Source organism: Coregonus clupeaformis, unplaced genomic scaffold (assembly GCF_020615455.1).
Source record: "Coregonus clupeaformis isolate EN_2021a unplaced genomic scaffold, ASM2061545v1 scaf0136, whole genome shotgun sequence".
Taxonomy (NCBI): Eukaryota; Metazoa; Chordata; class Actinopteri; order Salmoniformes; family Salmonidae; genus Coregonus; species Coregonus clupeaformis.
Window position 1 is genome coordinate 612015 of NW_025533591.1, and position 25172 is coordinate 637186.

A 25172-nucleotide genomic window follows, 5' to 3' on the forward strand; every position below is an offset into this window, starting at 1 on the left:
AGGTGGCTCTACAAAGTATTAACTAGTTATGCACGCTCAAGTTGTTTTTTTTGGTCTTATTTCTTGTTTGTCTCACACATTTTTTTATTTTGCATCTTCAAAAAGTGAATACTTTCGCAAGCCACTGTAAATCGGTTGCCTAGAAACAAACATCTTACAAAAATTCGTAAGAAGATATTTGAGGACTTCGTAAGAAAATCATTCAATCTTAAGATATTGTTGAGGAATAGCACTTACTATCTTATAAACATCTTTTCTAAAGCAGCTTCTTAAGTTTTTGCGTAAAAGTGTTTTGTGAATCTGGGCCCAGGAATTCAGCTAAAAAGTATTCCCACGAATAAAAAAAGGGGCATATGTGATTGTCTCAATGTAATCAAGGCATGAAATGATTGTTATTTTCAAATACAATCTATTTTTGGGCTTAGTTGTGGTCAATTTGCAGTGTACAAATTATTAGAAATATATTCCGGCCCCCAACATCTAGTCCGACCAAAATCGGCCTGCAGCTGAATCTAGTTGCCTACCCCTGCTTAATGGAATGTCTGATGTTAGCAAGTATCTCTACAAGTGGTGCCCTCACTTGGTTGCATAGTAAGCCAAACAAAGATGGTTCAATTGGCTTTAGACATGCATCAATGCTGCATCCACATGACCATCAGCAGATCTTCATATGCTCAAGGCCATTATACAAGAACTGAGTACATTGATACATGATCTTTGACATATTACTTTTTTCTCAATGGTAACACATTAGTGAAGCACTCCCCAGGTGTTGCTGCTGATCTCTCATAAAGCTCTATTCAAATTCTGGCCCCTCCTCTTTCTCCTTTCCTCCTTGGGCAGCTCAGGCCCTGTTGTATTAACTCATGTCCTCCTCACACATAGTCATTGCACACACCCTAACCATCTATAATCTATTATTTTAGTAAAGTCATCGATTTATGTGCTGTATCTCACACATTGGCCTACATACGGATATACATCCTGTATGAGTACACACTCCACCAGCTAGATACATTGACGCATTCAGTGCACACATCAACACTAAATACATGCACACCCGCCCACCCTCACTGCTTTGCCAATTTACACATCAGCATACTGTTCCCCTGCGGTGATATTGCCATAGAATAAAAGGTTCATCAGAGGGACATGGGGGAGAAAAATTACACATACACAGACATGCATGTAGGGCATGCACGCTCACACGCTCACACAGAGACCAACCAATAAAATATAACCTTGAAAATAAATGTTGGCTACCTCTAACTTATACCAGGTATATCTCAATAAGCTGTAAAGGTTTAAAGGGTTTATCATATAGAACATACGGATATGGTTTGTATACCTCTTCACATGCCATTGTTTCCAACCAATCTTACCGAAGGCCCTTGTAGGCCTACATAAGGGGGAGATCTTTGATGGAATGTAAATAAGATGCTGCAACCACCCTAATATTTGTTTGCTACTGTGGGGTGTGTGGGGCGGAGCTGGGAGTGTAGACTGCAGGATGGTATAATTTGGTCCTCCTCAGGGTTCTGGCGCCAACTAGTGTCTACTTACCAACATTACTATAGTGAAGAAGAAAAACTTTGTTCTGTAGTAGTAGTAGTGTGTGTTTGGTTGGAGAGACAATCACAAGCACAGACAGACAGGTCAATATTCAATCCAAGGTACGTTTTAGAGTAGCGCACTGAACAGACGATAATGTGCCTTTTCTATTGGGCGCCTTGGATTGAATCCCGGCAATAGATATAAAGTAAGACGCTTTTCTCATGTTTTAAATTCCATCAACAGTTTTATTATTATTTGTTCTGGTAACGCATTTGCTCAATGACAGTATAGCAAGAGAATTCCAGTTCGATTCCAGAGTTGCAAGCCAACCATGACATCCTCCAGTGATGTTACGCCACCAAATAACTCTGGTTAGCCACCAACAGCTAACGCCAACATACAGTATTTACACACACATACAGGCACGCAGACATACACACAGCTCACGCAGTCAATTCAAAAGGTGCAGATCAAATCTGTGGCAACCAAATATTAAGAGGAAACAACAACAAAAAATGTAGATTTCTATGTACTTGAGAATGCATCACATCAGAAAGGTGTGAACAGTTTCTCCGTCTTGGCTGACATACAGTAGACAACTTTTTATACTCTGGTCCAAACAACGAGCGGTCCATTTTTTCAGACCTTTTCAGAGCAGGGGTATAAAAAAAAGGACAAGTGCATCTTTTTCCAAACTGATTTGGTTCCATATACTTCGACCCTCAAGCTATCGTCTTAGCAATGTTCTTCCTTCTCAAGCACATGTGACAGTTCCACAACGTTTCAGTGATGTCCAGTCTTAGCTGGGGGCTTACTGTAGTTAGCACAATGGCAAGTAGTCAGTCAGCTCTTCCAGTTCAGCCCCGTGGTCAGATATCTTCCTCACTGGCCGGGTGGGTGGAGTTTCCTCATCCCCTGCTCCTCCTCCAGTTTCTGTGGGCCGATCAAAAAGGGAGGAGGGTGGATCATCTAAAACCCTGCCCCAGACATCCGGCTACCGAGTCAACCAAGAGCGCTGATTGGTGCACAGTCTGGCACAAGAGGGTTTGAGCGAGACTGTCCCCAATTACAGTCACTATCAGTCTTCAGGTAAGCTGTCCACATGTATAAAAACCTGCAACAACAAAGGATAAGGACATTATATGCACTGACCAGTGGCCACACTAAACAATGCACACCCCAATATTTCATTGAAAATATATGGAAAAGTCAATTGCATAATGTACCGAATACAGTATTTCAGTATAAACGTATTTAACAACACTGCTCGATTGGTGGCCCAAGTGTCCATCACTCACTTGATCCAATTATCTTCCAAGTGCTACGTTTGAGACTCCGGCTGGACAGTCGCCGGTTGGGTGGTCGTGTCCTGCCCCGTCTCCTTGATTGACATGTACATCTCCTCCTCAGGATCGTAGTAGTAGAACTTTCGCAGGTAGACTATGAGGGGCCTACGGGAAGAGAGGGTACAGTTTATACAAGCCCTTCCAATGCAAAACTGTCTGCCCGTACATATTAACAGATAGAAAATATAACCATCCCAATACACACTATGAAAATCTTCCATTATGTCTGTATCTTAAACACTCCCACCATAGTACACAAATCCCAATATCTTGTGGAGCCATTTTGGCCTGCCTATGTGGTTATTTGTCGTGTTGATTATATTTAGTCTGTCTTCAGATGTTTCACTTATTTTGTACACTAGAGGGCACTATATGTCACACTACATCATGGGTCACTGGTCTATACAGGCAGGGCAGTGCATGTACACGTGCAGCAGGAGCTCTTGGATGTGATGTGTTTCTATAATGTAGTCAGATCTGTGTTGTGTTTCTATAATGTAGTCAGATCTGTGTTGTGTTTCTACATACGTGGGCAGCGGGAGCTCCTGGATGTGGTCTATGCGGACCAGCTGGCGAATGCAGAAGCGACAGAGGTGCTGCAGGGACTTGACACTGCTGAAGCGGGACACTGGGTACAGTAGCTGGACCGGGGTCGGGGGGAGGCCTGGAGGAGGAACCATAGTCATAGACATATTAATGTACATCATTGGCAGGAACACACATCATAAGCATACTCAATTCTACCCTAGAAAGCGAACTACATCCTCCACCACATATAAATACAACACTAATTGAAGAAATATAGTAAAGTCAAAACAAACCTATAGCCTAATTAATTATGACAACCCAGTGCTAAATAGGTGTTAGTAATAGCAACTTTAAAATGGTTCTGTATGTAACCTATGATTCAGGTCCATATACAGTGACAGGGCTGTCATTTAGCAGTGTCCCACTGATTGGTGGGTTCTTACCTGGGACCCGTGAGCGCAGGAAGTAGAGGAATTTTCCATTCTTGGAGTGCATGATGGCCCGTTCGATAAACTCCACCACAGAATGACAGCGGTCCTCAAACTTTGGGTGACACCAGAGGCTGAAGGTTCCTGTGAAGATATTGAGAAAAAGACCAATCATTAAGACACCATAAAGACACGACAGGAAACCATCCAAAATGTGTGTGTACATGGCTTACATCTTTAGTACAAAGTGCTGCATGAGAGTTCATGTAGAACAGGGGTGTCAAACGTACGGCCCGCGGGCCGGATCAAAAAAAAAAAAAAAAAAAAATATATATATATATATATATAAATAAAAGTGCGCTGCAATTTTTCAATAAAATAAACTGCTGTTCCAATTGCGTCCACTGGATGGCGCAATAGCAATTGTGTTAAGCAAGCAAACTGTTTATACCGGGGCAAAGCAAGTAGGTCAAGCACGTGCAGCCAATGAGCTACTTTGTTTTGCCCGCGATATTTATTACGGCTTCTACTTTTAACATTATGTGCTTTGGCACCCTCATTGCCCCAATATGTCTCTCTCAAAAAAGAGAAAAGTGGACGCAGAGTGCAGAGTGTTCCAAGAAAAATGGTCATCCTATTTAATCACGGAATTGAATGGGAAAGCTGTATGTTTGGTGTGTTCAGAGCATGTTGCAGTGCTGAAAGAATATAACCTTCGTCGCCACTATGTGAGTCTTCATGCCGACAAATATGACAACTTTCAAGGACAGCGGAGATGAGAGAAGGTGAATGAACTGTTGGCCGGTCTGAATAAACAGCAGTCTGTGTTAACTCACAGCTGAGACATCAGTGACGCTGCAGTGAAAGCTAGCTACCTCATTGCTAATGAAATCGCAGTGGCTTCAAAACCATTTAGTGAGGGTGAATTTGTAAAAACATGCATGATGAAGGCAGCGGAGATTGTGTGCCCTGAAAAGCGGCAGGCTTTTGCAAATATCAGCCTGACAAGAAACACAGTTGCAGACAGGATTTCCGATCTTTCAGTGGATTTGGACAGCCAGTTGAAGCAAAAAGTAAAGTCATTTATTGCGTTTTCGGTTGCAATTGATGAAAGCACGGACATTACAGATGTTGCACAACTGGCAATTTTTTCATCCGCGGAGTTGATGACATATTGACCATCACCGAGGAGTTCGTGGAGTTGGTGCCGATGACAGATACAATGACAGCAGCTGATATTTTTACCGCACTCGTCGGCGCGCTGGACAGGGTCGGAGTGGACTGGTCCCGCGCTGTCAGCCTGGCTACAGATGGTGCGCCCTCAATGATCGGGAAAAAAGCAGGCGTTGTGACAAAGTTCAGAGAGAAAGTACAATCTGCAAATGGAGGATGTGATTTTTGACTTTTCACTGTATTTTGCACCAGGAGGCTTTGTGTTGCAAGTCATTAAAGATGGATAACGTCATGAAGGTGGTCATCCAAACTGTTAATTTCATCCGATCCAGAAGCCTGAATCACCGTCAGTTTGACAGCCTTCTCAGAGAGAAAGACCACATCTATGGCCTGCCATACCACACTGAGGTAAGATGGTTAAGCCGAGGTGCTGTGCTGAGGCGTTTCTTTGATTTACGAGAAGAAATTGAACAGTTCATGGAAGAAAAGGGAAAACCAGTGTTAGAATTTCATTCCGCAGAATGGATGCCGGACCTTGCATTTATGGTGGATGTTACAGAGCACCTGAATAACTTGAACAAACAGCTGCAAGGGCGCAACAAAGTTGTCACGCAGTATTATGACAGCATACGTTCTTTCAAGTTGAAGCTGTCATTGTGGGAGACGCAACTTGCCGGTGGTGATGCAGCTCACTTCCCCTGTCTGAAAAATGTGTGCGCGACCCAACATGTGGCAGACATGAAGCGGTTCAAAGATAAAATAACGGGACTGTTACGGGAGTTTGAGCAACGCTTTCAGATTTATGTTTATATGATTTTATGTTGATGTGCTATTGTTTTTAATTGTTTTTATTTTATTTGTATATTTAACCTATTCTTGACTCTGTGGTTCTTGCACTTGTTTGGGGAACAGGATTTCATTATTTTTATCTACATTTCTGCCTGAGAAATGACACCCTGATATAGTTCTGTGATCTGTGATATACTTCTGTGAATCACTGAGGCATTGTGTGTTTGTGTGTTCTTTGTCCTCAGAACTTTCAAATAACTTGAGGTGTTTTATGATTAATAGTGATGTTGTGCTTTTGGACACTGTCCTCAGGCTCCAGCTTTATGTTGTATGTTGATCATATTAAAACAAAGAAAACAATCTGAAGTTGTTGTTTTTAAGTTATATATACACCATGATTTTTCCGGTCCGGCCCACTTGGGAATAGATTTTCCTCCATGTGGCCTCTGAGCTAAAATGAGTTTGACACCCCTGTACTACGTGGTCTAAATAACTCAACTGGCTAGTTTGCCTGTCTGTAAAAGGGCGGGCTGTACGTTGATCCTGCTGCTCTGATTGGATAGAGCGAAGCTGTATTTCTCCATCCACTCGCTTCGCTTCATAATTTCACCCGATCACTTCTCCTCGCATGTTTCAGTCTGATCATTCAGATTGCTGCTGCCTCCTGTTTGCCTGCTACTAGGAGAAATCAAAAGGCGAGGACGTTTGCAAGTAGCCTGCTGTCAACGTACATAGTATCTAACAAGCGGGGCTAGGGAAAAAAGATGAGACGCCGATGCACATTCTGAATGAGTGACAGCAAACTTGTCTGCCCGCTGCACACAGAAACAGACAGACACCCCTCCGCGCGCTGCTCCTTATCTGCAGCTTGTTTGGTCTATAAAACATGCAGGGAGATGGGTATTTTGCCAACATCTACTTAGGCATATTAAACACTTCCATCTTTTCTCATCACGAGTATCATCCGATTCGACTTTCAACTGTCAATTTACGGATACGATTACGAGTATAGCCAGATTGAAACACCCCTAATGTAGAGTACATATAGCGTGTGTGTGTATGTGCATGGATGCGTGCGTGTGTAACTCACCTCTGTAGTGCTCCATGCGTGTGTGGTGTGTGACTCCCTGGGAGCGGAAGCTGAGGCTGAGGATGTAGCGGGGGTCAGAGCTGTCCCTCACCAGGAACGAGCCATCTGGCTTGGCCTTCAGCTTCATCTCTGCATCCTCCCAGTTCATAGGACCCCAGTACCAGCCACACTATGATCACACAGATGCAGACAGATTCACATCAGATATACATGCATGCACACACATCTAAAGACTAGAAGTATTAGCCTGTGTTCTGGGATGTGTGGTCCTCTGTAGCTCAGCTGGTAGAGCACGGCGCTTGTAACGCCAAGGTAGTGGGTTCGATCCCCGGGACCACCCATACACAAAAAATGTATGCACGTATGACTGTAAGTCGCTTTGGATAAAAGCGTCTGCTAAATGGCATATTATTATTATTATGAGTTTGTTATTATCTCAGTCTTTTCTAACTGAACCTAGCTCTGTGTCTGAACCTAGCTCTGTGTCTGAACCTAGCTCTGTGTCTGAACCTAGCTCTGTGTCTGAACCTAGCTCTGTGTCTGAACCTAGCTCTGTGTCTCTGTGTCTATACTCGGCCTTGTCTCAGGGTAGTAGGTTGGTGGTCTGTTGATATCCCTCTGGTGGTGTGGGGGCTGTGCTTTGGCAAAGTGGGTGGGGTTATATCCTGCCTGGTTGGCCCTGTCCGGGGGTATCGTCCGACGGGGCCAGTGTCCCCGAGCCCCCCTTTCTCAGCCTCCAGTATCTATGCTGCAATAGTCTATGTGCCGGGGGGCTAGGGTCAGTCTGTCCTATCTGGATAAATTATCCTGTCTTATCTGGTGTCCTGTGTGAACTTAAGTATGCTCCCTCTAATTCTCCCATCTCTCTCTATTTCTCTCGGAGGACCTGAGCCCTAGGACCATGCCTCAGGAGTACCTGGCCTGATGACTCCTGGCTGTCCTCAGTTCACCTGGTTGTGCAGCTGATCCAGTTTCTGACGTTTTGCCTGTGGCTATGGAACCCTGACCTGTTTACCAGACGTGCTACCTTGTCCCGGACCTGCTGTTTTCGACCCGCTCTCTCTCCCTCCCTCCCTCTCTTTCTCTACCGCACATGCTGTCTCGACCTCTGAATGCTCGGCTACGAAAAGCCAACTGACATTTCCTCTGAATGCTCGGCTATGAAAAGCCAACTGACATTTACTCCTGAGGTGCTGACCTGTTGCACCCTCTACAACCACTGTGATTATTATTTGACCCTGCTGGTCATCTATGAACGTTTGAACATCTTGAAGAACGATTTGGCCTTAACGGCCATGCACTCTTATAATCTCCACCCGACACAGCCAGAAGAGGACTGGCCACCCCTCAGAGCCTGGTTCCTCTCTAGGTTTCTTCCTAGGTTCCTGCCTTTCTAGTGAGTTTTTCCTAGTCACCGTGCTTCTACATTTGCATTGCTTGCTGTTTGGGGTTTAAGGCTGGGTTTCTGTATAAGCACTTTGACATCTGCTGATGTAAAAAGGGCTTTATAAATACATTTGATTTGTCTGAACCTAGCACCGTGTCTGAACCTAGCACCTTGTCTGAACCTAGCACCGTGTCTGAACCTAGCACCGTGTCTGAACCTAGCACCGTGTCCAATGTTCCCTCAAAAATGTTTTGGCACTGAGCAAATTTCAGGTCTGCTGAGCGCAAACTTTAATGTTGTGAAAATTCTGTGCAACTTCTGGCGCGCGTTTATTGTGAACACTGTGGCTGTACCCATTTTAAGTTCGGAGTTATAACAGTGGCCATGTAGGCTACTGTGGCTATTTGATCATATTGTAGGCCTATCAGAGTGGCCTGGAGAAAATTAGTCCCAAAAACAATGGAGAAAATGCGTCCCATAACATTTTAACATGGAAATAGCTGTTCTATCATTCAGCCTACAGTAGCAACCAATGTGTGGTGTTCAACGTAGGCCTACATTCCATGAGACTTTTGAAAATAAACATGCAGGGCTTGGCATTAACCTGTTCATCCACTTGTCCTTCAGACAAGGAAGTGACTGAAAATGTGTTACAAAATAAAGTTATATAAAAAAAAAACGGAAATATCAAATTTACATAAGTATTCAGACCCTTTACTCAGTACTTTGTTGAAGCACCTTTGGCAGCGATTACAGCCTCGAGTCTTCTTGAGTATGACACTACAAGCTTGGCACACCTGTTTTTGGGGAGTTTCTCCCATTCTTCTCTGTAGATCCTCTCAAGCTCTGTCAGGTGAGATGGGGAGCGTCACTGCACAGCTATTTTCAGGTCTCTCCAGAGATGTTCGATCGGGTTCAAGTCTGGGTTCTGCCTGGGCCACTCAAGAACATTCAGAGACTTGTCCCGAAGCCACTCCTACGTTGTCTTGGCTGTGTGATTAGGGTCGTTGTCCTGTTGGAAGGTGAACCTTCGCTCCAGTCTGAGGTCCTGGGCGCTCTGGAGCAGGTTTTCATCAAGGATCTCTCAGTACTTTGCTCTGTTTTTCTTTCCCTCGATCCTGACTAGTCTCCCAATCCCTGCCGCTGAAAAACATCCCCACAGCATGATGCTGCCACAACCATGCTTCACCGTAGGGATGGTGCCAGGTTTCCTCCAGACGTGACACTTGGCATGTTTCTCATGGTCTGAGAGTCCTTTAGGTGCCTTTTGGCAAACTCCAAGCGGGCTGTCATGTGCCTTTTACTGAGGAGTGGCTTCCATCTTGCCACTCTACCATAAAGGCCTGATTGGTGGAATGCTGTAGAGATGGTTGTCCTTCTGGAAGGTTCTCCCATTGCCACAGATGAACTCTGTCAGAGTGACCAACGGGTTATTGGTCACCTCCCTGACCAAGGCCCTTCTCCCCCGATTGCTCAGTTTGGCTGGGCGGCCAGCTCTAGGAAGAGTCTTGGTGGTTCCAAACTTCTTCCATTTAAGAATGATGGAGGCCACTGTCTTCTTGGGGACCTTCAATGCTGCAGACATTTTTTGGTACCCTTCCCCAGATCTGTGCCTCAACAAAATCCTGTCTCGGAGGTCTACAGACAATTCCTTCGACCTCATGGCTTGGTTTTTGCTCTGACATGCACTGTCAACTGTGGGACCTTATATAGACAGGTGTGTGCCTTTCCAAATCATGTCCAATCAATTGAATTTACCACAGGTGGACCAATCAAGTTGTAGAAACATCTCAAGGATGATCAATGGAAACAGGATGCACCTGAGCTCAATTTAGAGTATCATAGCAAAGGGTCTGAATACTTATGTAAATAAGGTATTTCTGTTTCTTGTATTTTTATAAATTTTCGCTTTGTCATTATGGGATATTGTGTGTAGATTGATGAGGATTTTTTATTTATTTAATCCATTTTAGAATAAGGCTGTAACGTAACAAAATGTGGAAAAAGTCAAGGGTATGAATACTTAAGGAGACACCCCCTTTCCGAATGCACTGTATGGCAATGGCCTATTTGCATATAGGGATACTGCAGCTCTGATTGGTTATGCCGCACAGGTCTGTTAGAGTATGGGCTGAGTCGTGCCTGTCAATGCAATAGAATCCTACTCCGTTATGTTCTGCCTACAAGAAAATCGCTTGCATAGTTAGTTTTGCATACTAAGTCTTGCATAGCTCGTTTCGTTATGTTGCATTGAAAGTGGCTAACATTGGCAATTCAAGTTCAATCTCGTGCTTCTCTGCGCCCGCGCGCAGCTTAGAGGGAATATTGACTGTGTCTGAACCTAGCACTGTCTGCAATAACGTCAATGTGCCTATGTACACGTGACATGTCCTACTTTTTCCAGTTCTCGGAGGCTGGTGGCAAAGCTGCTGGCATCGGGGCGGCTCAGTGGGCACAGCAGGGGGCGCTGGTCCACCCGGGACGGGTTCTGGCCGTTGCCAGGCAGCGGGATGGGCCGGGGGAGACCCCGCAGGAACGTATCTGAAACACAGGGCCACACACACTCAGGTCCAGGGTTCATCCTTCACTCTCACTGGTGGCGACGAGATGATTCCGTAAATCGGCATTAGAAACACATGGTATTTCTAGAAATTGTTGCCAAATTAGACATAAATTCACCCTGCTTAAAAGAAGCATGAGCAAGTGTGTACCTCAGGGTAATTGCTTGTGCGTCATTGTCCTGACTATGTGACCTACCTAGAAAAAACTTGGAGCCTCCGTTATAGGTTAAAATATTGTGTGTAATGACATGTCTGTGATAATATAATGAATACATCTGTTTCATGCATGTGCTGGTGTAGCCTATAAGTTCATGTCCATCTCAGGTACAGATAGCCATCAAATGTAGTCCCCTGTAGCTTAGTTGGTAGAGCATGGTGCTTGCAACGCCAGGGTGATGGGTTCGTTTCCCACGGGGGGCCAGTATGAAAATGTATGCACTCACTAACTGTAAGTCGCTCTGGATAAGAGCGTCTGCTAAATGACTCAAATGTAAAAAATGGATATCGTCACTTAATCTGCCTCGGTCTCTGACAATCACACCAGTCTGTCCGAATATAATCACCAAATCATTCAACCAGACACATTTTAACATCATGCAAATTGACCAGGCTTAACTGGGCACAATCATACGTTTCGTGGGCACAATGTGATATCTACGATTAAACTATAATTTCGCCATTTTCCAGAGATGGCCATCAATGCTATCATTTTCATCAAATGATAATGAGTATCATTATCTGCCTCTTTCTAAATCTGGTTCTTCATTAGGGATCCCTATGTTACTTCTCCTTCCCTGCTGCCTCTGATCACACCACTTTGCCAAGGCCTTTCTTTGAGCCTACCCTATTAAAGCAAGAGAAATGGTCCGGTAAACCTGCTGGGGCTTATTCAGGAGGTTGCAATGTTCCACAATGTTGAGATATCAATGTAGAAGGATATATGATTCTGCGTCAGAATACGGAATTGTGAAGAATACGGAAATGCCTCAGCTCTACCTACACACTATCATTTCTGATTATATCATGTAGCTCAGTAGATAATACAAATACCAATGCTAGTAGTCTGTATGTGCATATGCAAATGGGCACGGAAGGAAGAAGAATCCCTGTTAGGGAAAGCAATAACAGGCCAAACATTAACCCTACTGTAGCAGAATATCTGTTTACCAAACTCATTAGTGTCCAGAAACAATACTGGCTTTGCACCAATGCAATTACCACATACTTTATAACAATGTAAAAACAGAAGAGGGGACATTCAAATGTCAACCTCTGTGTCATAGTACATTGCATTACCTATGATAAATTGTTCCCATTAGCACGTCCTATTGGCTCTCTTCTCCTACTGTATTTGTTGGGTCTCAAACAATAGAAGTTCAAATGAACTGCTGGTGAATCAATTAAACTTATATTTAACCCCTTCACTACACGAGAAAACTGGCCATTTTCTTCTATTGCGTTGATTTACAGCCTACCAACTGAAATTAGTTAGGTATGTCACAGTAAAATGGACCGTGTACCCTTCTAAAACATTTTCTATGATTTTTCTATTCTCCAGCCTTTGTCTTTATGAGTCTCTCTCTGTGCCCCACTGGTAAGCCCCCTTGACCTCGCTTGCCCAGGCTGTGCTCTTACCATTGAGGCTGAGGCTATGCTGGATGAAGGCATGGGAGGGAGGAGGCGGCCGTAGGGGCAGCGACTGCATGGAGGCCCCCACGCCACTCTCTAGGAAAGGCCCAGGCTGCGGCCCACCAAAGTCATCTGGAACAGAGCACAGCGGGAGGCACAGGCGTTAAGAGGCCAGCCACCAACCTGAACTTTACGAAGATCAAATGGCAATGTGGGCTTCCTCTATTGACGTGGCTTCCTTTGAAGTTCATCATACTGATGGCTGAATGTCACACTATAAGATAAGGGACTGTTGGTGGTAACATTATATAGGTGACATTTTGCCTCAGAAGAACCACAAGAATGGATACTCAATGTTTGTCTCACATCCAAACTGGGTGCTGTTGGCATCAGAAGTGGGATCCCGACACACAGTGATGTTACAATCAAGCCTCAGAGCGACAATGACACCAGGCAGAGCATATGAAGAAAGCAGTGACAGATCCCCAAGCTGGACAGACATTGGCATAGCAAGGCATTGAGCAAATACCCATCTCTACCCCGATCCCTTAGTCTCATATGTCCTCCACAATGTTGCTGGAGCTCAAGTATTGTCATCCTACAGTGACGGACAAAACCTCTATCGCACCCTGGATGTTAAGCCCCTAATGATTGTCGTGTGTTGAGGAAGTGTGGCCGGATGTCCAGGCAGAGGAACCAGAATGGCTTTAGCAGCTAGAAGCATAGGTATGAAGTAAGCTAATAGGAAGATGTGGGATCTTTAGTCATACAAAAATGACCTTTACCTCAGCAACGCAAGTGCTCTCCAGACCGTGGTCTGATCCTGACTGCATCGTGACTTGTGTGTATCTTCAGTCTGATGACGGTCTCTGCCTTGGCATCGACCACATTACTATTGCTAATTAGTGCTAACCTACTAGAACATGGCCTTAAGAAAGAAACCCACACCTCGTCTGAGGCCAATACAGCCAACAGAAAGAGGAACAGAGAGATGACTCAGTTGCAATACAGACAGGAAAGCAGAGAGAGCGAGAGAGAGCGAGAGAGAGCGAGCGAGCGAGAACGGAGTGCTTCTTAAACCAAAACAAATTCAGTTCTGCAATTCTGACCCTGTACCGTAAGTCACAAGGCCTAATGCATTTGAAGTCACAGAAAACCAATGAGTCATTGTTGTACTGTAAACCCAAGTGGCACCGAACCATAAATGTGTTAGTGTCTGTCCAATCACGTATATTCCTATTGAGTTTCTGAAATTGGTTTACACAGTGAACCGTTACACACATGCCAACTATAAAACACTGAGGCAGCAACTACTGTTATTGAGATTGGAGAAACTAACCATGCTTAACTCCTGACCACCTTTTCTAACCCTCCAAGATATATATATTTTTTTAAACATCTGGCCCTTATAGAAATCCTCAATGTATTTTTGTATTTACACCAATGTTTTTGTGTAAAATGAGAAAGCACAGAAAGAAGGGGACAAGGGACAGCCCAGCAGCAGAGTAGCATATAGAGAAGAAGAGTGTGATGTGACAGAAGAAACACCAAGGAAACGTAAGCAAGAAAGAGAGGAAAGTACCCAGCAGACTGAGGCTTCGTCTGGGCGGAGGTGGAGGTGTCGGGGGGTGCAGAGAGTTCACCCCTCTACGAGAAATATCCACATCTACCAGGGACACAGTCTCACCTGGAGGGAGAGATCCAGGGACAGAACATTTGAAACAGAGAGAGTGAAAAAAAGAGCAAGAGATCCTATACGGCACATAAGTGTACATGCATATGAGTCGCACACTCTCCGTAGCACAAGCACCCATTACCAACCCATATAGATTGACATAAACCTAACGCCACATTCAGAAATAGAAGTGCACAAACACTCAAGTACACACAATTACCGGTGAAGGCAGGACCGAAGGCCACCGGAGAGAAGGCACTTTGGGGCCTGGAGAGCTGGAGTTTGCTGTGGAGAGAGAGGGTAAAACATAAGAGAAGCCCTTACAGTGAGGGAAAAAAGTATTTGATCCGCTGCTTTTGTACGTTTGCCCACTGACAAAGACATGATCAGTCTATAATTTTAATGGTAGGTTTATTTGAACAGTGAGAGACAGAATAACAACAACAAAATCCAGAAAAACGCATGTCAAAAATGTTATAAATTGATTTGCATTTTAATTAGGGAAATAAGTATTTGACCCCTCTGCAAAACATGACTTAGTACTTGGTGGCAAAACCCTTGTTGGCAATCACAGAGGTCGTTTCTTGTAGTTGGCCACCAGGTTTGCACACATTTCAGGAGGGATTTTGTCCCACTTCTCTTTGCAGATCTTCTCCAAGTCATTAAGGTTGAGGCTGACGTTTGGCAACTCGAACCTTCAGCTCCCTCCACAGATTTTCTATGTGATTAAGGTCTGGAGACTGGCTAGGCCACTCCAGGACCTTAATGTGCTTCTTCTTGAGCCACTACTTTGTTGCCTTGGCCGTGTGTTTTGGGTCATTGTCATGCTGGAATACCCATCCACGACACATTTTCAATGCCCTGGCTGAGGGAAGGAAGTTCTCACCCAAGATTTGACGGTACATGGCCCCGTCCATCGTCCCTTTGATGTGGTGAAGTTGTCCTGTCCCCTTAGCAGAAAAACACCCCCAAAGCATAATGTTTCCACCTCCATGTTTGACGGTGGGGATGGTGTTCTTGGGGGTCATTGGCAGCATTCCTCCTCCTCCAAACACGGCGAGTTGAGTTGAAGCCAAAGAGCTCGATTTTGGTCTCATCTGACCACAACACTTTCACCCAGTTCTCCTCTGAATCATTCAGATGTTCTTTGGCAAACTTCAGACGGACCTGTATATGTGCTTTCTTGAGCAGGGGGACCTTGCGGGCGCTGCAGGATTTCAGTCCTTCACGGCGTAGTGTGTTACCAATTGTTTTCTTGGTGGCTATGGTCCCAGCTGCCTTGAGATCATTGACAAGATCCTCCCGTGTAGTTCTGGGCTGATTCCTCACCGTTCTCATGATCATTGCAACTCCATGAGGTGAGATCTTGCATGGAGCCCCAGGCCGAGGGAGTGTGACAGTTATTTTGTGTTTCTTCCATTTGCGAATAACCGCACCAACTGTTGTCACCTTCTCACCAAGCTGCTTGGCAATGGTCTTGTAGCCCATTCCAGCCTTGTGTAGGTTTACAATCTTGTCCCTGACATCCTTGGAGAGCTCTTTGGTCTTGGCCATGGTGGAGAGTTTGGAATCTGATTGATTGATTGCTTCTGTGGACAGGTGTCTTTTATACAGGTAACAAACTGAGATTTGGAGCACTCCCTTTAAGAGTGTTCTCCTAATCTCAGCTCGTTACCGGTATAAAAGACACCTGGGAGCCAGAAATCTTTCTGATTGAGAGGGGGTCAAATACTTATTTCCCTCATTAAAATGCATATCAATTTATAACATTTTTGACATGCATTTTTCTGGATTTTTTTGTTGTTATTCTGTCTCTCTCTGTTCAAATAAACCTACCATTACAATTATAGACTGATAATTTCTTTGTCAGTGGGCAAACGTACAAAATCAGTTACACTTCAATCCCACACCATTCATTTTAAACCACCTCTCTCAGCCTCATGTCTTTTCAACCCTTCTACTGTATGAGCTACTGTAGCTTGTACAGGAGAAACCAGTGGCCTATTTCTCAAGGGTACACTCTGCCTCAACACCAAGGACTGAGATCCATCTCTGCCACCCACCCCTCTGGGATGTAGTGGGTCAGATGCTGCCCTCTGGCTAGTTGACCTGACCAGCCATGATCTACCAGACTGCCCTCGAATCAGCTTGTTTCTTTTTTAAGCAGGGTCACTTACACTGACCCTGTGAAGTCAGCAGCCAGCGATGCAAAATTATCATTGAGGGGCCGGGAACAGCGTTTGAGTGTTGTTGTCTATTCAAACAGACTTGATTGGTTAAAAATGAAGTCAGTTGTGCCTTCTTGATGGTTTTGCATTTCAGCTATCTTTGTCATTATTTGAGCATCAGTTTATTTAAACAGCATTGGACTTATTTGATTTAAAAAATATATAGCCTATTTTCTGAAGCAAGAAGAAATGCTTAAGAATTATGCTATTAAACTGATATGAAGAAGCACTACGAGCTCTGATGACATGATCCTTCGTCGATTATAGCATTTCTGTGCCGTAACTTCTTGTTTGGATAGCCCTCCTTAGCTTAACTCTTCCCCCTAAAACAAAGCACCACCGCCATAGTCTTTCACATTTGGGGATTTTTTGGGAAGCTTCTGGAAGGCCTGGCTGGGTGATAACTGTGCCTTGCTGGCTGCCAGATTAATTTGCTCTGTGCAGCGGGGGCCTGCTTGTGTGTGTGTGTGTGTGAGAGTGACAGTGCTAGTGGGGAATACCCAGCATGCCGCTTGAGCTAAGCCTGACGCACAGCGGAGTAAACAGCAGCTGATACCCACCCCCCGCCACCTACAAACTCCTTCCCACAATCCTACCTCCCTCCCCACACCCTTTCCCTCGCTTAAAAGAGGAGCCATGTTCGCCGAAGGCAGGGATAGAGGAAACTGCCTGGAGTGGAACACTGGTATCTCATCATGTTCAGTAACGGCACATCTCAGGTTTGTGCATACTGAATCGAAGGAAACATGAGAACACAGTTGAGACTATAGGAACTAGGGAGAACAGTGCTCAGACAGACAGACATGATGATAACTGGCTGGGTTAGATCGTGAACCTGGCCTAGATTTGACTACAGCAAGCCAGCCAGCGAACGAGCATTTGAATGGTCAAATAAGATGCCAGTTGTCCCGACAGTAAAAAAACTAAAAGATAGAAATTAGATATGCACGAGATGTGTTACTACTATTAGCAGGGATGTTAGAAGAGGGAAGTGCTAGTGTATGCATTTCAGAAGAACTAGGTTTGGTGATACTAGTATTTTGGGCTTTTAGCCTTTTTTTTTTAAATGTAGCCTAGCCCTTATACACCTTGAAAATTCCAGACATTAACATTTCTCAAAGGACATGTTGAATGAATGCACATACTGTACTGGCAGTTGGTCGAACATCCGCGAGCTGAACTCATTAAAACTAGCTCCAACTGCTTCCCCTGACTTTTGACAACATAAAGCAAAACAATGCTCTGAGGGCATCTACAAAATGAAAAAGGCTATCCTACGCTCATGTCCTTGCTATGGCCAGCTGCTTGCTTTGTTTTCAAAAAGGTACAGCAACATACTGTATTCATGACAAATTTGTTAGGCCAAATCTACACAGCGAATGGCGTGAACCACATGTCTAAGGTGGCAATTGGCAACCAAATGGGCACAGTTATACTGTGGTGGATTCCTGCCAAAGCTGTAGCCTATAAGCCAACATGGGCCACTCTCTGGGATTAGATACATTAGGCAAAATCTTACCAAGATCCCTCGGACACAAACAAAAGCCTCCAACAGCATGAGGATGAAAACAAGGCATTAGTATGGCATGAGTGATGGTGTGGCAAGCCCAGAAGATGCCCCCAGAGGCTTCTGTTGATGACCAAATGGAGTGGATAGCCTAGGCTACATACACTAAGAAGTGGTGAGGTAGCCTTTGTCTGCTGCTTCTGTCTGTTTGTGCTTTTAATCAACTTGTCTCTATGTTTGTTCATGGTCATGATGCCAGACTGTATGACCTTGGCTTGACAACGGTAGGAAATGTTGCTTCAGCACACACAGTATAGAACCAGGATGGTGCCGAGTTAGGCCAAATAATACCAGGAGCTGAAATGCAACATGCACTGTATTTTGGATGCCAGAATATCTCAGTAACTATGGAGCATGATGTCAAGGCTACATCATAGCAGGTGTCTACAGGTAACTGCCCTAAACTACATGTATCTGTGAACAAACACACAACTATGGCAACATTGGTTGACATTTCAAATCTTCATTGAATTGGGAGCTTAGGACATGATAAAACCATCATGCCTAAGGTAGATACTAGGCCTACAGTGGATTAAGTTAGTAATCAAAGTCAAATTATTTGGAGTCATCGCCCTCTCAAATGTTACTGTACTCTGGTGGGAAAAGTACCAAATTGTCATACTTGAGTAAAAGTAAAGATACCTTAATAGAAAATGACTCAAGTAAAAGTGAAAGTCACCCAGAAATATACTACTTGAGTAAAAGTCTAAAAGTATTTGATTTTAAATATACTTAAGTATCAAAAGTAAATGTCATTTCAAAAATATACTTAAATATCAAAAGTATAAATCATTTCAAAATCCTTATATTAGGCAAACCAGATGGCACAATTTTTTGTTTTTTTTAAGGATAGTCAGGGGCACACTCCAACACTCAGACATAATAGACAAATTAAGCATTTGTGTTTAGTGAGTCCACCAGATCAGAGGCAGTACGGATGACCTGGGATGTTCTCTTGATAAGTGCGTGAATTTGATCATTTTCCTGTCCTGTTAAGCAGTCAAAATGTAACGAGTACTTTTGGGTGTCAGGGAAAATGTATGGAGTAAAAAGTACATTATTTTCATTAGGAATGTAGTGGAGTAAAAGTAAAAGTTGTCAAAAATATAAATAGTAAAGTAAAGTGCAGATTACCCCCAAAAACTACTTAGGTAGTACTTTAAAGTATTTTTACTTAAGTACTTTACACCACTGACTGTACTGTAGCATATACAGTGGGGAAAAAAAGTATTTAGTCAGCCACCAATTGTGCAAGTTCTCCCACTTAAAAAGATGAGAGAGGCCTTTAATTTTCATCATAGGTACACGTCAACTATGACAGACAAAATAAGAAAAAAAAATCCAGAAAATCACATTGTAGGATTTTTTATGAATTTATTTGCAAATTATGGTGGAAAATAAGTATTTGGTCAATAACAAAAGTTTCTCAATACTTTGTTATATACCCTTTGTTGGCAATGACACAGGTCAAACGTTTTCTGTAAGTCTTCACAAGGTTTTCACACACTATTTTGGGCCATTCCTCCATGCAGATCTCCTCTAGAGCAGTGATGTTTTGGGGCTGTCGCTGGGCAACACGGACTTTCAACTCCCTCAAAGATTTTCTATGGGGTTGAGATCTGGAGACTGGCTAGGCCACTCCAGGACCTTGAAATGCTTCTTACGAAGCCACTCCTTCGTTGCCCGGGCAGTGTGTTTGGGATCATTGTCATGCTGAAAGACCCAGCCACGTTTCATCTTCAATGCCCTTGCTGATGGAAGGAGGTTTTCACTCAAAATCTCACGATACATGGCCCCATTCATTCTTTCCTTTACACGGATCAGTCGTCCTGGTCCCTTTGCAGAAAGACAGCCCCAAAGCATGATGTTTACACCCCCATGCTTCACAGTAGGTATGGTGTATTTTGGATGCAACTCAGCATTCTTTGTCCTCCAAACACGACGAGTTGAGTTTTTACCAAAAAGTTCTATTTTGGTTTCATCTGACCATATGACATTCTCCCAATCCTCTTCTGGATCATCCAAATGCACTCTAGCAAACTTCAGACGGGCCTGGACATGTACTGGCTTAAGAAGGGGGACACGTCTGGAACTGCAGGATTTGAGTCCCTGGCGGCGTAGTGTGTTACTGATGGTAGGCTTTGTTACTTTGGTCCCAGCTCTCTGCAGGTCATTCACTAGGTCCCCCTGTGTGGTTCTGGGATTTTTGCTCACCGTTCTTGTGATAATTTTGACCCCACGGGGTGAGATCTTGCGTGGAGCCCCAGATCTAGGGAGATTATCAGTGGACTTGTATGTCTTCCATTTCCTAATAATTGCTCCCACAGTTGATTTCTTCAAACCAAGCTGCTCACCTATTGCAGATTCAGTCTTCCCAGCCTGGTGCAGGTCTACAATTTTGTTTCTGGTGTCCTTTGACAGCTCTTTGGTCTTGGCCATAGTGGAGTTTGGAGTGTGACTGTTTGAGGTTGTGGACAGGTGTCTTTTATACTGATAACAAGTTCAAACAGGTGCTATTAATACAGGTAATGAGTGGAGGACAGAGGAGCCTCTTAAAGAAGAAGTTAAAGGTCTGTGAGAGCCAGAAATCTTGCTTGTTTGTAGGTGACCAAATACTTATTTTCCACCATAATTTGCAAATAAATTCATTAAAAATCCTACAGTGTGAATTTCTGGATTTTTTTTCTTAATTTGTCTGTCATAGTTGACGTGTACCTATGATGAAAATTACAGGCCTCTCTCATCTTTTTAAGTGGGAGAACTTGCACAATTGGTGGCTGACTAAATACTTTTTTTCCCCACTGTAGTCTACTCAATAGGCCCAAGTTCCAGCATGGTTCTTTAAGAACATGATATGTTAATCACCTTTCTTGTCCTGTTTTAAAAGTTTATTATAAAACAGCTGAATAAGAGGAGTAACTTGTGATTTTGTTGACGAGGTGAGCTAAGAGCTCTCATATCTAAATGTTTGTCTCTCACTGGGAAAATTGACTGCGGTTCCACTAACCACAAGTCAACCTTTAGTGCCTTTAGCACTATAATCAGCATTAATTTGGTTGCCAATAGCTTAACTTCTATAATAATAACTCTACTACGCCCACATTGTTTTAGTGCCTCTAGCGCTACAATAATCCCTTGTAAAGCCAATAATAGCTTACCTTCTAATAACAGTATAATGATAACTGTACTAGGCCAACACTAGCTGAGACAGCAGAGCTGTCCCGTACCCTCAGCCTTACCACCCTGTCCTCTCCCAGTCTCCTCAGCTAGACCAACACTATTTGAGACCCAGTCAGAGCTGTCCCCTTCCCTCTCCTTAACCTCACCTCCCTGTGTCCTGGTCTGTGCTGGTGGATCCGGAGCCCCACACATCCATCAGGCTGCCCCCAGAGGAGGTGGAGGAGGCCAGCGAGGGCCTCTTGTCCAGTAGATGACTGGAGCCGCTGCTGCTCTTGGTCCGAAATAGTTTGCTCAGACGGATCTTCAGAGAGCCTTTCCTGGACTTCCCTCTGGTCGTCTTCTCACCCCCTGCTGCCCCCTCTACTACTAAGGGTGAGGCAGCTTGCAACATCACCCCTAACTTCGGCGTGGTGGCCCTGCTTTGGGGCTGGGATTGGGAGGTTTGGCTGGGGGGGTCCTGTGAAGGTAAGGTGCCAGAGGCTTCCGCTGCCTGCTGTCTCGTGGTGTTAGAGGAGGCCAGAGACAGGGAAGACGATGTTAAGGCTGCAGCAGAGCCCAGGGCATCCAAAGGGGAGGGACACACCTGGGGGTCACAGGCACAGGCCTCCCCGGCCAGCCTGTGTACCTGCCTCATTAGCCCCGTAAGGGAACCGCTGGAGAAAGCCCCCCGCCCGTCCTGCCCCGTTTCCGTCTCGCCCTCCTGCCTGGGGACACCACCTTTAAACTCCTCCCCGCCCATCCCCAGCTCCCCCACTTCCTCCGAGCCCAGGCCCTCCAGCACCAGGAGGGCGTCACTGGTCTCACTAGGGTCCTCTCCGGGGCCCATGCCCACCGTTGCCGAAGCCAGGATGCTCTGACAGGAACAGCGAGGCATCTCTCCTCCCTCCTTCAGCAGCATCTCCGAGGCCTGGCCCAGCTCCCCCAGCCTCCGGGCCAGGTTGAGCACAGTGTCATCCAGGTGGTGGTGGTAGTTTGTGTCCCCCGTTGAACAGGTCTTCCTGGGGTCCAGGATGCCAAAGCGGAGGGACTTGTCCAGGAGCGGAGGCCAGTCCATGGCGTCAGTGACCAGGCGGTGCCGGTGGCAGAGCCCATCTCCCTCTCCAGCCAGGTCACCGGCATCTGCGACCACCTTGGACAGCTTCATAATGGGGTGCCACTGAAGCCTCTGGTGTTGCACATCCATGTTGTTGTCACTGGTCATCATGACACAGGCAGAACTGGCTTCCTGTTTCTCAGCCTCACTTACCTGGAAGCCAGGAGGTTGCTCGAGGCCACATTCCAAAATACCGTCGCTTGTCGTAAGGAGGTTCTGAAACACCATGAGCTGAGCCCGCGAGCCTCTGCCCGCGCCATGAGGGAAATCGAAGCGCTGAGCCACGGCAAATCCGGGTGGTTGAGGCGCATCAGAAGCTGAGGGTCGAGTCAGCATAAAGCCGCTGTCAAGGGCTCCCGCCCGGCTCTCAACCTGTGAACTATAGTGCGGGGAGGGATTGCTCGGAATCGACGGGCCTGCTGTGGGGTTGTTCGGATCAAATTCAAACCCATTGTTGATATTGTTGCCATGATTACCCAAGACAGCTTTCCCGAATCCGGAAACCACTCCAACGCCCGACGTCAAATTCTCCTCGTCCAATCGGTCATATTCAGCCGCAGAAACCAAGCGCATCAAGACAAAATCAGGAGACATATCTTGCGCGTTATTCATTATTACTACTCAATTCGGAACAAGAGGCGCCGCGTGCCGTCTATGTTCTTACATAACATTAAGAAAAATAAATAGCACGGTTGCTGACTGCAAACACATCATTCTACATACACGACAGCCATTTAAAGTTCCATATTCCTCGTGGAAAAAATCTGATAAATGTATGCGAATAAACAAAAACACATCTACAACGTTCCGTCAGTATTGCTGACGCCGATTCCCTCTTCGTAGACAACATGGATGTAATGGGTGGCTCGCGCACTAGGACTGGCGGGGCGGCTGCGCAGAGGCAACATCAATAATCTGCTTCTTCTGGTAATAAAGGAGGCCCATGCCCATATAAAAACTCCTCGCTTGGAGAGTGAAAAAAACGAAAATCCGCCACCTGCTGGATAATACAGATTTTGGGCAGATTTATGCCTCGAAATTAGGGATAAGTGGGCCCAAAATATGTATTCTCCAGCATGTGGCATGTTTGTTTTTTTGCTCACCAAGCGAGGGGTTTTTGTATGGAGGTTAATGAGTGTCGAATTTGGTCAACCAAAAATGTAATGGCTTATTTGCTACGTGAGGTTTATTTGTTCGAATATAAGTTTCCTAACGCTTAGGTTGTTACGAGCGTGCTGATATAAGTAGAACACGTGATATCCCGGCAACTTTGAGAAAAAAACACTTTATATCGAAGTTGTGCCTGTTGTTGACACGCGTATCTGCCACTCTCATTGGCTAGAATGGTCCACCTGATTTAGCCTCCTCTGCCTTTTAATTGTTAGAAGGGCCACTTGAGTATCTGGTCAATATAATAGAAAATCTGTGTCTCTGTCCGTTGCTCTGCCCATGCCCTGAACGCTTCCTGAAGTAGAAAGGACCCCAAAAGCCCCTAGATTCTGCTTCGCTCACATATAAACCCCACCCTCCTCCTCGCTCTTCCACTTCCGTAAACGCTTGCCTGCTCTCTCCTTCTTTGAAAAAAAAAAACACTATTTCAAGATTAAATGTTAACGTTGTTACTTTCATAAAATTTTTACTGAGCGTGTTCTTTGTGACCGTGGCCCTGCAGCCTTTTAGGTGACCGTGTACAACGTCATCAGTTGCTGCTCTGCTCATCCCAGATGTCATCCCTCTCTTCGTTGTCAAGCATAAATTAACGACCCAGTTTCTTATTTCACTATAATGTGCTATTTAGATTAATTGTATCTCTTAGCAAATGTATCCTTCACAATGAGTCGAGTTTATCATTTCACCAGTTTATATGGAGTCACATTTCAGGCTAAAACAGTATTGCAAGTTTATGAAACAGCACCGTACCGTTTCAACGTTTAAATTGAGTTGTGGGGAAATAAAACCAACACTTGCAGTTCAGTCAGCTAGGCACTAGAGGGAGGTGACTCGATATCTGATAATATATTGTATATGGTTGTTGAAAGTGTACTGTACTTCCATGTTTCTTTCCCGTTATCCTCAGGATTGGAAATCAGGTAATATCATACATCTGTGGTTGGGTCAACTTCTAACATAAAACATAGCTGCAATTCCAAATTGTGCCCAGGTCCAAATTTACTTTGTCTATGGGCCCTGGTCAGAAGTAGTGCACATACAGTGAATAAGGTGCCATTTGGGACACCGAAAATTTTGCATTATGGTCACTTGCAAACATGATCAACCTGTCATGTTAATTTCTGGAGGGACAAGAGTAATTATGGTTGGCTGACTCTTTTCCTTTTAAGCAAGATGGATCCTTCTTCTACACACTCAATGCAAGGATATAAGGTTCAGAAGGCACAAGTGACAGCCAGAAGAAAGTTGAATGGAAAGGTTACAGCATTAAGTACAATATAGATTTTTATTAGTTTACTAGGTTGGAAATTAAGAAAAAAAAGCAGGTTGTCTTAATGTTCACAATTCTATATTCAAATTGCAATGCTTAATATCATTTCAACACATGACATGGTGTAAATAGCCAAGCCCATGAGGACAATGTTACACAATCCAAAGTGGTGTGAGATAATCAAAGCCACTGCAAAGAAGATCCCATCTCAAATCAAAATGGAAAACGCCTCATATCCAACGCTTATGCATTGGAGAACGTAAACAGTACAAAACAGTGAAGACAAGTTAAAATTGAACCCGGTTGATTATGTCAATATAGAAAGATACATTTTTGGAAGTTTCTGGGCATCTCTCGACCAACCAAGTGTTGCCATGGAAACTAAAGTCATCACATTGCATTACAAACCTTTGCAAGAAACAAAAGGAAGATAAAAGAATACAGAGGAAAGTACCAGAACTGCTTGGGGAATGTTTGATATCATTTTATTGTTTCTTTTCATAG

The 25172-nt window shown here is 44.5% G+C and overlaps 1 protein-coding gene across 8 annotated transcripts; it reads right to left on the bottom strand.

The window, feature by feature from the left end:
- Positions 1 to 1784: 1784 nt before the first annotated feature.
- Positions 1785 to 23693, bottom strand: LOC121569487 (suppressor of cytokine signaling 7). 8 transcript variants are annotated; one of them, XM_041880473.2, is made up of 10 exons: positions 21282 to 23686; positions 14381 to 14445; positions 14068 to 14172; positions 12492 to 12617; positions 10691 to 10836; positions 6909 to 7077; positions 3872 to 4000; positions 3429 to 3564; positions 2853 to 3005; positions 1785 to 2668 (listed from the first exon to the last, which is right to left on the bottom strand). In XM_041880473.2, exons 1-9 carry the CDS (start codon positions 22838 to 22840, stop codon positions 2876 to 2878), a joined length of 2565 nt encoding a protein of 854 aa, XP_041736407.1. In that variant the 5' UTR covers positions 22841 to 23686; the 3' UTR covers positions 1785 to 2668; positions 2853 to 2875. The 8 variants fall into 8 exon arrangements, with proteins under 8 accessions (XP_041736407.1, XP_041736405.1, XP_041736408.1 ...); XM_041880471.2 differs by having other exon boundaries at positions 14375 to 14445; XM_041880474.2 differs by lacking the exon at positions 14068 to 14172 and having other exon boundaries at positions 21282 to 23685.
- Positions 23694 to 25172: the final 1479 nt, after the last annotated feature.

Excerpts from the sequence above, each read along its gene's own strand:
- LOC121569487 (XM_041880471.2), bottom strand. The coding sequence starts at position 22,840 with ATGAATAACGCGCAAGATATGTCTCCTGATTTTGTCTTGATGCGCTTG. Across the intron at positions 12,618-14,067 it reads ACGAAGCCTCAGTCTGCTGG|ATGACTTTGGTGGGCCGCAG; the intron begins GTACTTTCCTCT and ends GCTCTGTTCCAG. Across the intron at positions 3,565-3,871 it reads CCTGCGCTCACGGGTCCCAG|GCCTCCCCCCGACCCCGGTC; the intron begins GTAAGAACCCAC and ends TTCCTCCTCCAG.